Raw genomic sequence first — 12,765 nt, 5'->3', positions numbered from 1 at the left:
CAGAAACCCTGATTCTTGCCAAGAAAACCCTTGTTTCGAATTAAAATAAAACATAATGTAGGTTTGTTGGGTTTGGAGTTGTATCAAATTTATACTGCGTCAACAAATTCGTTGCTAGGTGATTGCAACAACGGGTTACTTTGCAGCAGCGAGTGATACCAATGCACTTTCAAGGTCACCAATGAGCGAAGCAAGCACATGTTTTCAACTAAATGATAAAATTTTTAAATCTCTACCCCAGTGGTTCACAGCCAGGGGTCACGTAGGTCCTCAAAACTATTTGCAATAAAAGTTACACCGGAAAATCTCAGCTTTTTTCATAAAGCGAAATCGCATAATAGGATTCGCGGCGATAAGGAGGCCGTAGTGTCGTTATAAGTGGCCGATTGTTGCAAAACAAAAAATGAATATCCATTGTTACGAAAAAGAGTAAGTATTACCTGCAAAGGTAAGGCATTGGATATAAAAAAGTCTAAAATAAACCTTTTTAGATGTACTACGTGGTGTTAACTCTTATGTATACGAAACTGACCAAGGAGGGTGACAGTGAGAATTGTTAGAATATGAAAAAAGGGGTTTAGGAAACACTGCGCTGAACATAAGTGTGAGACCATTAGAAAAGCTTCAACCATCCAGTTGCATGGAAACATAACAATATAGGGACAATTTGTATTCTTCGTGGCTTGATCCTTAACACCCACCCGTCCCACATCTTCCGTGACGTCACAATATGATTTTATTGGCGCGCGTTTTCATTGTTTACCTTATCTATGGCCGCACGTGGAAATGCGTAAGTCCTCTGCGTCTTAAGGCATATCCGCCCTACGCTGCATCCGCTTGAATGCGGTCTCTAAATCCATACCAGCACACAGGAAAAGAATCTTTAGGCTAAAAAAAGCTTTAAAACCATCGGTGCAGTCACGCATTCGCCTGCTTCCAATCTAGTTAACTTTATATTCGTTACCTCTGACTGATGGATTGTGGGTAAATTTCTGTGGACAAACATGTTTCATCCAAATTCGTATATGTTACTGTGTAGAGGGTATTTGTTGCACCGTTGAAGTCAAAATCTGCTAAACCAGTTGCAAGTTACCACACTTCCAAAACAATTGTTAAATGATAAGCTTCGCGTGGCTAACACAGTTTCAATTTAATGTTATGTTGCTCAAACAGAACTTAAACGTGCATGAACGAAATAAAATGACATGGGCACCAATAAAACCGTAAGGGTTATCCAGTCAGGCGCCCAGTTTCAAATATAGGCTATTATAAATATATTCCACCAATTCTCAAAACGCGGCATTTGGCGATTGTGGTTACTGCAACTGTTTGTTTACATTAGAGCTACAATGCTCCATCCATCACTTAACACTTCAACCTCTGATGGTACAGGTGTTATAATCCATTGGAAATCACTCTGGTTACAAGTGGGCGTGGACGTCGCCCAGCTTTGGTCACTTGTGATAAAAATTATCGTGACCGATAATTATTACGTGTTGTTATTTAACATAAACTTCATTGCAAATAAAATTGGCGCGTGTTTAGCAGTCACGTGATGCCCGATTGTCTGAAACTTTTAATTTGGACTTTTGTTTGAAATTTCGGTAAATAAATTTTGCTCTCAATAATTTATTGTTATCCGTGGCATATATCAAATTAAACATGGAATTTTGGGGAAGACTTTCTAGTAAAATCCTTGTAACAGCATGGAATTGTTTCAAAACTTATACAATCGGTAAATATGAATTACAAACTTTACGCGCCCAAGGAACTTTCTTGCCGCTAGTGGGCGGCAGAGTGACGCGACGAGATGTTCTGCAGGTGGCAGGTTTTGGGTTACCAAAACAGATTAAACTGTCTACATAACCGATGAGGTACTTCATACAGGAGCAGAGAAAATTTTGCTCAGTTTTGAATCTGGCCTTCGCTAGGACAGAAGTGCCTAATTTAGCTTGAGGTTTTGAACTAACCCAGAGTCTATCGGCTGGTTGGAAACTTCTACCAACACAAAATGGCGATGTCGCTTTAAAATGTATTTGAACTTGAGCTTAATGTGAGCAACTATCACTTTTCGCTGTTCTTTATGAGGATTATATCTGAATTGCAGAGGCGAAAGAAAAGAAGACAAACGCCGCCCTTGTAAAAACAACGGTAATTATGACATCATTAGCGTCGGCATTGTTCGCTTGCAGAAAGTTGGCGGGATTATGGAGCCGGGTGCCATGTTTTTCTTAGGCGTGGGCTTGTGTATTTATGATCATCGACGTCTTGCTCTGTCGGGCAGAAAAAGTGAAGGGCGTGGGTAAGGTCCTGTGCAGTTCGTTGAAAAAACACAGCACATGTTTTTGCACTGCTTTAGTAAGGGAACTAAACTGTTGTCTTTACAGTGCCTACATTATCTAGGCTGTCAGTTATTAACTGTGTAAAAAGTGAGCTGGTGTTGTTTCTGAGCCAGGCGGCCGAATTATGACAATGCAGATGTGTTACCAGTCGTCAGCGCATCCCGGGCCAAACAACGACATCCTGCCGAATGTTGGACCTCCAAACGCGGTGACAATGTATCCTGGACCCGGGGTGTCGAGCGAAGCGGCGTACTACCATTACAGAGCAAGAGAATACCAAGGTGGGTCGAGTTCGCTGCCGAATTATGTACCGAGAATGAGATAAAGTTTTTATTCCTGTGCAGTCAAATTAAACATGAACCCTTTTATTTTTACTTATAATACAGTAAACTAACTACACTATATAGTTTATTACCAACAGAGCTTATACCAATAAAACATTAAACCAATAAAATGATGTTCAAAAACCTATGAATGAACGAGCATATTAAGCCAGTCCGATAAAATGTTACATTTTACATCGCCTAATCAGGTAAACTTGTTTGAAAACATTAATAGTAGACAATTGTTTACGTAATACTTTTGTGATCAAATTTGTGTGGAATTGAACCAGGTCCTCTGTAGCTTCTGTTTGGTTTTCTGTCACTGTTTCGCTGATTACCAAAACCTGTTGTTGTGCCTGATTCCACGCAGACAGATTTATATCCGTCGACGTTTTCCGGCAGTTCTGAAACGCGGCCCCTGTCTGCAGTTTCGTTTGCAGGTTTTCAGTTGATTCTGCCAACTCGTCTACTCATCAATTTTAGTTTTTCAGGAGTTTATTTGTTTGTTTGTCTTTTTATAAAAATAATGTGTTCGGTCAAACAAGCAGAATTGTGGAACAATATGTTTCTGTCGCTACAAATATGCTGCCAAGAGCTTTGAATTTATTGAATTGTTCGTTGCAACATTTACTCGGAGAGAAAGTATCGCAACCTAGTAGCGCATTGAAATAGGTTTCCACGCTTAGGTTGTCGACAGAGAACCGTACCGCACACTTTCCACTTACGTCGCGAGGCGCTGCTCGGTACCGAACAAAACCGTTTCACGCCGACCCACTGTCAGCTGTAACGCTCTGTGTAACCTTAATGAACGCGCGCGTGCGACGGTGATTCATATTTCCAGATCGAAAAGTTAGGCAACAATGGTGTCTCCGCGAACACCGGGATTTGCGACACGTGGGCAGCGAAATAACGGACGGAAATTTTTCTGGCGCCAGAATCTGCCGCGTTCTTAATATTAATACACAGCCGAACAAGCCCATGCAGACGATCCCTGTATAAATGTCCAGTTATTTGGGGACTGCTGGTCTCCCACGTTTGGGTTTGTGTACATTACACTATAAACGAATGCTCGGCATCTAAATGCAGGCTAACTATATTTGTTATGACTTGGATGCAGAAATATGTGCAGTGCTTGCAAACAAATTGTGTTTAATTTGGAATAATGGGTTTTCTTTCTGGGAAGATTAATTTAATGAAAAAGATTGCAACGACTATATTTATGACTAAGCACTTTTATTTCGGATATAATCCAACTGAAAACTTCTTTAAAGTTGAATTCATTGTTAAGTTTAAATTTTGTAGTATCTTTTATATACTTTGTTTAAATATGGCGGCATATCCGAAAACGAGCAGCTCTACTCTTTTGGCCGGTGGCATTATATGCCACCGGTTTGTGGCGCTACCTTTGAAGGGCCTCAGACCAACGCGCGACACTAGGCTTGTTTATCAATATTTTGACAGTCTTGCTCCGGTCAAATCTCGGCCATAGTTTGTCACAACCAGCGCTTGGTTCGCCGTGCGACGCACAGGAGTATTATGAGGTGCGCCTATTGCTCTAAAGTTGTGCAATGTAACTTGTAATGTGAATAAAATACCGGCGATTTAACATTAATCAAATTTTCTTCGTCGTTTTGCAAAAAAACTAACGATTGTTTTACGTCAGCATCCAGCAATAAAACAACAGGTTTCTTTAAAAGCGAATTTTCGGGATTGGCGCACTTCCAAACAAACTTGTGAAAATGCTTTCTTGCTGCGAAACCCTAAGGCGCAGTCTGAGCACAGCGAGTCTGAAGGTCGTGGACACGCCGGTGTTGTGGTGAAGATTGTATCATCAAAGCACCTTTCCACACGAATTTATTTTGGAAACAACCTAGCGTTAAAAACGTAGCTGTTAACGCAGGTATTGGAGATGTTGTACAAGGTTTGGGAAACGAACTTTAACAATGAAACCCGAAAAATCAATTTCTCTTTCTTCTTTTTTTCGTCCGACCAACATGAAAATTACCACAAAGTCGAAACTTGTGTGTTTCGCTTACAATGTATGTTTTTCAGGTTGTAATATTGAATAAGGCCGTATATTAAAATGGTGGCTCGTTGCTGTTTCGTGAGGAAAACCGTCTGCTTTGCATAATTAATATCTCCTTGTCGACAAAATGGCCACAGGGACGGTGTTGAGCTTTAAAACGCTTAAATATTCCAACTTTTTTAATCTTGCAGTTTTGTTAGATGGCAAAAACTAGTTAATATTGGTTCCGCCAATCTTACAACTGACGTTTCAGACAAGAAGTCGAATCACTTTTAAGTGAAAAATTAAAACATAGTCAGTTGGGAATAATTTTCCTGGTGTTCTTGTTTCAGATTGTTCTGTTTTAACATAAAATACGTCGCACATCTTCACGAGTTTTTTTTTGAGTTTTTTCTCTGGTGCCAGAAGCATCATTTGGCTGTCAGTCACCTCCCGTGCTCTCATGAGCGCAACGTTTTATGAGACAGAACGCAGATATTGAACGGGAGGGGACGGCAAAGTGACGAACAGCAGTTCAAGTTCAACGGCGATGTTTGTTGCATTGTTACGCCGCGAGATAAAATTAAGTTTAATTGTTGCCAAGTTACAAAGCGTTTCGAAAAAGACGCGAAGTCGTTGACCCTTGGTTTAAATGTGAAGCTAACATTATAACTACTTGTATCGCGTAACTTGCAGGGTCAGGTCTACATTACATTCCGCACATTGTACAGAGCCCTGCACCTTAACTTGGTTGAGGGCAATTTAGCGACGACAATGTTGGCAATTTTGCCGAATTGCAGCTTTCAAGCTGGAGGCGTTACAACCTCTGTAACCCGGGGCGACACAATTTCAACCGCCTACTGGAAAGGCAGTTTCAAAGGGTAGAATCAATTTTTTCACGAGCAAATTGCTTTTATTTCATATGTTTAGATATTACTTGATCAATTGCACAGCTTGTCCAAGGGTGCCAAGTATTGCCGCTAAGTCAAAGTTCTGTTGTGGTTCGCGTACACGAACGATAATTTGCAGGAATCTTTATTTAAACATTTTCACGGGATGTTTACGTCAGTCCGCATTCAAAAAATACCTCGCCTCTTTAAAACTTCTGTTTTCATTTGGAAATACACTTTAATAGTTACTAAATTTGCATCTAGCATCTAAAACAAATACAGTTATGCGAGCACACACCCCCAGGGACTAAAGCTCATCACAATATTTATAACCTCGACAAAATTGCCCGGGGTTTTGATCCTGAATCCCAGCGTAGGACGAGTTTCGGCCAAAACTTCTCAAACTTCCAGTTTTCCACAGGAATGACGTCACATCCTGAGAAGCCGCCCCCGTGCTTCCGGTTTTGCGGAGCCTCGAACTAAGGTTTGCTGTCCTCGCAATGACTCCGCTCCGATTTAAATATTTAAACGTAAACAGAGCGATGAAAAAGCCGCATGGTGGAATGCCCTCATCACATTTTTCGCTGTGATCGCCTCACTTATGAATGCAAACATCAGAAATATTGAGAAACCAAAAAAAATTAGGGGCTGCTGTAGTTTTGGTGATGGTCAAAGCCACTACACGGCGTGGTAAACTCCGAGAAAACACCCCAGCTTTGTTGTGATTGTTTGGTCTTTCCGAAAACCTAAATCAAACAACATTAGCGGTAGATTGTGAACGCACACTTTGCTGGTTTATCAAGTGCTTAAGTTGCAGAGGTAAAAAGAACAGGAACACCTGCGTTGCTTGCTTCCACCTTAGCGCCTCCCTGACAATCCCAAGCGCAAGTTCTGGAATGGGGCGTACGCGGCTTGTTGCCAGGGCAACCAATCAAATCATCCGGTAATAAACTATCTGCCGCATTCCATCACGACTTACGTCTATTACGTCATAATGCTCAAACGCGCTATGCGCCCTTTATGATACTTTTAGGGTAGTTTGCGTGGAAGTAACTTTTCAAAACTTATCTAAAAAGAAATTTGGAACGACGATAATGCTTGGATTAATCGAATTCCAATATTTCATGCCCACAACAGTTTAATAATCTGCAAACGACGTAACGTTGTCCTGCATACAGGGTGTCAAAAGTTAGGGATATTTTGTCGTTATCACCCAGTATCAAATCACCTCAGTTTTTGAATTTCTGTGATTATAAACGTTCACCAAATCCAAGCTAACATGGCGAGAAGTTGACGCCAATCACCGACTCGGCTGCAACTTTACTTCTCGTGAAACTTTACTGAAAATTCCCAATCTCGAACCAATTGTTATCCTTCAAGTTGAATGCGTATTATACGTCGAAAAACTTTGTTTCCAATGGCAGACAAGGTAACAATTGTCTTCTTTAACAAATGTGCCTTGTTTCGTCACAGTGACCTTAGAAATGGCAACAACGCATCATATTGTCACAAAGAAAAGTTGATTTTCATGAAAAAACCTCAATGTCGTCTTGTTTCTTAATGTTATTTAACTTGTTCCGTTTCTGGATGTTTTGAGACCTGTCGGCCATTTTGTATTTGTCCAAGTGTGAATCAGAAACACCCGGTACATTAACGTATCCATTACAGAGCAATATCGCGGCGAGAATTTTTATATTTCCTGAATTTCCCAAATATTTTTGCGCATCTTGCAGTTAACCCCAAAACACTGCAGAGATTGTGGTGTTTCGGATTGTTTTGGTTTGCATTTGTAACTAGCACTTCGAACCATTGATTTTGGTTAAATTTAGAACAAAACAATTATATTTGAAAGGTTCTTTATTAGTTCGTTGTCTTTTCTAATTAACGATGTATTGAAATACCTCATATTATCTAACAAACACGTGTTCTTAGTATGGCCGAGGCCGCCGCGTTAGCCACATGTGGCCAAACTGGTCGGTCGACTTGTAACATGATCTCACGCCTAAATGCGCCATGCGCTGTGACGTAACAGTCGTTCGCACAATGGGTTTGTCACGTCACACACCGATATGGCAATTAAAGTATTAGAGAGGCGTTTAAACTGTAATGGGATTACTGAGGTGTAAAAAGCCCACTTCCATGCCGCATTTACTTGGAAATGTTTGCAAAAAATATCACGGGAAAAGTTATTTCACACATGGGATGAGCTCTCAAAACTTTGTTACGAGAACATCAAATATATTACGTATATGCCGTATGCAAGGCCTTCACCAAACAGTATAGGTTGATTGTAAAGATGTATCTACGAAGGATAAAGTAGTCACCAAATTTTCAAATTCAAATATCACCGCCAACCTTCGTCTTGATTTCATGAAACCAACTGAATAATTTTCCTGTGGAAGCAACCATAATAAACGCACACCGATTTGTTTGTGCGGGAAAATAATTGGGGATTATGACGTAACAGGGGATATGATTCTTGATAACTTACAACTTAGTTCTTTGCACTGTCGATATATTATTACCTTAACGTTTCTTTTAGTTATTTATTATACGCGTAAAGTAGCCCTAAATCTAATAATAAAAAAATATTATGTGGATTTTTCCGCAATATTTATCAAGCATTCGAAATATTTGTAGTGCAACCAACATCGGTTCGAAATGACCAGTACCCTGCAATCCACCACCACACTGGTTATGCTGGTTCGTATGGACCATCCCACCAAGCCATGCACCACCATCATCACCACCAACAGCAGAGCAAAGATATGGTCAAACCACCTTACTCCTACATCGCATTGATTGCAATGGCCATTCAGAATGTCCCAGATAAGAAGGTAAAAGTGGTTTTGTGTGGAACAAAATTAACCCCTTACTGTAGGACGATAAACTTTTTCTCTTACAAATTTTCCATCATTGTCTAATATTCTTTCAACCACTTTACCCAATAATGACGTTTCACCCCATTATGACGTTTCACCCATTATGACGTTCCGTCATTCACCCCAACAAAGATCACCTCGCCACCTTCCAATATACCTTGTGATTCGTCCCTAAAAAAGTTACCTTTTATTGAAGTTTTACAATAGAAGCAATAATATTATTGCACACCCACTGGAGCGTTATTGTCGAACAATTGCAATTGTTATTGACAATGGGCTAAGCGTCTTTTAGTGTGACAAAATACCGGTTGCCGCTAAAATAACATTTTATCCATCTTGTAACCCATCGTGTTGTGTAGTTTCCGTTGAAACCAAACTTTATGGTTGTACGGGAATATTCCTTCCAATGTGACTTTAATGCCTACATATTTCACTTGTAACAGAAGGAACATCCTCGTATTATTGTAGCAATGCTGGCGTTCTTTTTGTGCATATGACGTAACAATAATGCTTGTTGCAGGTGACGCTCAATGGAATTTATCAGTGGATTATGGAACGCTTTCCTTTCTACAGAGAAAACAAGCAAGGGTGGCAAAATTCAATCAGACATAACCTCTCACTAAATGAATGTTTTGTAAAAATACCGAGGTACGTAGTCCAAGTTGATTCCATCAACTTTATGCTAATCATATGGTGATTTCGCTTTGACTTTTGGTTTAATGTAACTGTGTCTAATTTCAAACAATGTATTTTATAACTTCATTTAACAAATTAATTAGAATTGTTGTCTTAGCTGGGCTGGTCATTGGTTGGGCATCGACTTTAAACCTTCTACTTTTTTGCAGAGACGACAAAAAACCAGGCAAAGGAAGTTATTGGTCCATGGACCCGGAAGCTTACAACATGTTTGAGAACGGGAGTTACTTGAGAAGAAGGAAAAGGTTCAAGAAAACGGAATCCAAGGATAAACGTGAAAAGGTTCGTTTTCACCAACATACAGAGATTAAATGATGATTGTCCCCAAGCCCGAGTTGTTTGTGTTGCGAATTCCAGACCGCATTTAATTCTTGTTTTTTTTTACTCACTCAGTGGATTCTGTGTTAAATATATGTTTTTACCTTCAGGCGGAAGGGAAATCCCCAAACGCAAGTTGTCATTCGGAAGATTTAAAATCAGAAGACAAAAACGAAGTTCCAAAAGCAAAAAAGGCCAAAATCGACGAGGAACAAAAATCTGACCTTGCCTCCACGTGCTCTGACCTTTCTACGTCAACTCCAGTCGCCAAAACCGAACCTATAGACTCGACGCAGGCGTTTGCTTGCAGTGGCGGAAGTACACTCCAGTCCCTCCCCATCTACAGTGAACCCGTCCAACCAACCGAACCACACTTGATAATAAATGAGAAGCCAGACCTCGTGACTCAAATCCCGCGTCCTGATTCGTCAGGATCGAGCGTGGTATCCGGCCTCCAACACGACACCGATTACCAGCCTGGACGTAATGCTGACGTCATGGATCCTACGATTTTCAATTTACAGCAGTACCAGAACAACAGTGCGTATTATTCGAGTGACGTCAGTGCCAACCCCTCCCCAACGCGCAATGACGTCACCGCAGTGACGTCATACCGCCATCACGATCTTGCTCCGTACTCCGGCACCCCGTCGCCACCTAGTGATGTCGCTCGATGTTGGTATCAAGAAAGTGACCCTATGACGTCAGCAACAGTGACGCTTCACGCGCCCCAAGCTGTACCGAGTTCGACTTCTCCGATCCAGTACCAGCAACCGGAACAGTCCTTCTACCACTTGAGGGCGACTTCGGATGTGTACAGCACATCGGTATCGGGTCCGGTCATGGCTAGTTCCAGTGCAGAAGCTGCCGATTACTCGCCGAATTATCCTCAAGCTTCCTACTACGGATCCGCTTACCCATTCTCTCATCCCCCCAGAACAGCTTACCCTACGCATGAGTACACCAAGTACTAACCGAGTTGAACGTAGGGACGTGTAGCTGCCTAGTGTGCCTTCCGCATTGATGAGGCAGCGCTCTGTTCGACCCAAATCGTCGCACAAGTTCGTTTATTATCCCTAGTTTAACCAAGAGATTCGGTTACGCCTATTCCATTTAGCTAGATTAATTAGCTGTATCGTGCTTATCATCATGCCCTTTATTGCGTCACAGCGACAATCGCGCGGTTTTTGCTGACGTCATATTTAAGCAGGTGCGCGAGTGTTTCGCTTTGCTTTTAACTTGCAGTTTTTGTGCGGGGAAACCCTGTTATGGTGAAACTATGGCGCTATTCCGCTTGTGCTGCACAGTTTTACGTGAATCAAAGCAAAATTGAATTATTCCGACCCTTGCAGATGCACCGCCAGCAATTCAAGTCATACCTGTTTTGTGTAAAGCTACCTGAAATAAGTTGCAAAAGGTCTTGAAACGTCCACGACCACCAATCGTGAAGCGAAACACCCCTGGCTGATTTGTGCGTTTGTAGTTGGTTATTGCATGAACTGGCTTCGAAATTCGTTGAAACGTTTGATTTATCTATGATCAGTATCTTTTGCTCAATCAACGGCGACAAATGAATGTGAAGCTGTAGAAACTGGAGCCATTAGGTCCGCCCCTGCCCACAACCTTACAAGCCTGTTCACTTAAACCCCGATCGACGAACGACATAAAGCAAGCATTAAACATCGATTGCAATCACAAAATACACCTTGTGTCGCCGAAATACATGTTCCCATTTTGCCACGGGCGCTTTATGCCATCCTCCGTCTACCATACGAAGTAAGGGTTACAGGGCTGGTAAATTCACTTGGATCACGTTCACCATTAACGGATGTATAAACACTTATTTTCATGTAGTTTATCACATTGCCAAATATCGGTATGTCCAAACTAAGCTACAATTTATTGGTGTTTGATGTTGTTTAAGTGCCAGGCCGGATCCAGCGCAAAGAAATGAAAAAAAATCAAATTTTAACTCATTCTTTACTTGCAGCTCTAGCGTGATTTGGTCACAGTTTTTGTTTTGAAACAATTAGTTTTTTCCTAACCCCATGAGCAGTGATGTACATACAACGCTTGGCATGCAGCTTCTCAACTAATGGTAGTTTTATTGAGAGATGGACGTACTAAACCACCCCCAACACCACAACTGTGCACCCCCCAGTCTCATGTACACCCACTGTGTAGCGCGCCGTCCTGTAGTTGTCGAATTTTTTTTTGTGATGTCATAAACTCGTGTGCGCGAGCGGTTTATGTTGTTTTGTCACGTGACCAGTGACTATTTGCTTTCGCTCGCGTTGTCGTTATTTTACTCTCCCTACTATTTCGTTTGCTCCATTGTCGAATGCTGACAATTGTGACGTAGCAATCAAGAAAACAATAAACAAAGTCACATGATCAAACGCAAGTGATGGAGACGCAGGAAGTCGATCGTATAGCAGAGCTTATACAGCGCCAGGAATAGTTTTATGATTTCTATTTATACGTATAACATCTGCAGTTGGTGAAGGAACTCCCGGCAGTGCAACGGAGAAGGTTTTCAGACGACATTTGCGAGTATTTAAAAACACTTTTTCATCGCGTTTCTCCGAGCGTCCTTAAGGAAATCAAATCTAATATCTTCCCCCGCAACCCCACCAAACTATTCGTAAACCACGTGATAGATAACCAGTCGAGCATGACGTTGACAAAGACCCTCCTGTGGTAAACAGCAACACTGTGGAATATCGTTGCCCCCTTTTGTCCATTGTTTCATGCGTTCCACCGCTTTTTACACCAACCCCCACCACACGCCGTCCCCCACACTTCAACTCTGGCAAATCAAAACATCGCGCCGTTGCTATTGTTACGTAACAGAATGGAGACTTCGCGTCTCCGATATTTCAGACGAATGATTCAACAATAGAGAACCGCCCTATTCATTGCTTCATTCATGGATATTTTTTTGATTGTCGCAAAATTGTTAAAAAACTGTTTCGTGGTGAAATCGCAGAAATATTTTTAAAAAACGCGAGGAAAAGAATTCTTTTATAATTTCCAACAAAACTTATACATTATTTTGGCAAACCTGACATTTTGTGTTGCTGGGATATTTCATTAGGAAGCTACCCGCGCATCATAATAGTCTGCTAATATTGGTTCAACTTTCACAATACTGGAACACAAGAATTGTTGTGTGAAATGTTTTAATTTTACCCAGCCTGGAATTCAGCGTGAAGGTTTGGTATTGGTTACTTGTCACTTGCTTCGCATTATTAGACGTTGTTAAATACGTGAATCTTACCCCGTATTACTTATTGTGACCACTTTGAC

General features: G+C 41.2%; 1 protein-coding gene across 1 annotated transcript; it reads left to right on the top strand.

Annotated features, from left to right (window-relative positions):
• The first annotated feature begins 2,391 nt into the window (after positions 1–2,391).
• On the top strand, positions 2,392–11,832 carry LOC145894460 (uncharacterized). The gene is made up of 5 exons (XM_082983053.1): positions 2,392–2,623; positions 8,201–8,397; positions 8,963–9,090; positions 9,288–9,420; positions 9,567–11,832. The coding sequence occupies exons 1-5, from the start codon at positions 2,467–2,469 to the stop codon at positions 10,428–10,430; spliced, it is 1,479 nt and encodes a 492-aa protein (XP_082839179.1). The 5' UTR covers positions 2,392–2,466; the 3' UTR covers positions 10,431–11,832.
• The last annotated feature ends 933 nt before the right edge of the window (positions 11,833–12,765 follow it).

This window comes from Ascidia mentula, chromosome 3 (assembly GCF_947561715.1).
Source record: "Ascidia mentula chromosome 3, kaAscMent1.1, whole genome shotgun sequence".
Lineage (NCBI taxonomy): Eukaryota > Metazoa > Chordata > Ascidiacea > Phlebobranchia > Ascidiidae > Ascidia > Ascidia mentula.
Note: the sequence above shows the minus strand (reverse complement) of the source record. Positions and strands in the feature narration are given on the sequence as shown.

What these genes read in the sequence shown, in the direction of transcription:
- LOC145894460 (XM_082983053.1), top strand. Translation starts at nt 2,467, where the DNA reads ATGACAATGCAGATGTGTTACCAGTCGTCAGCGCATCCCGGGCCAAAC. An exon ending in TGTTTTGTAAAAATACCGAG is followed by an intron (nt 9,091 to 9,287) that starts GTACGTAGTCCA and finishes ACTTTTTTGCAG; the next exon opens with AGACGACAAAAAACCAGGCA. An exon ending in CCAAGGATAAACGTGAAAAG is followed by an intron (nt 9,421 to 9,566) that starts GTTCGTTTTCAC and finishes TTTTACCTTCAG; the next exon opens with GCGGAAGGGAAATCCCCAAA.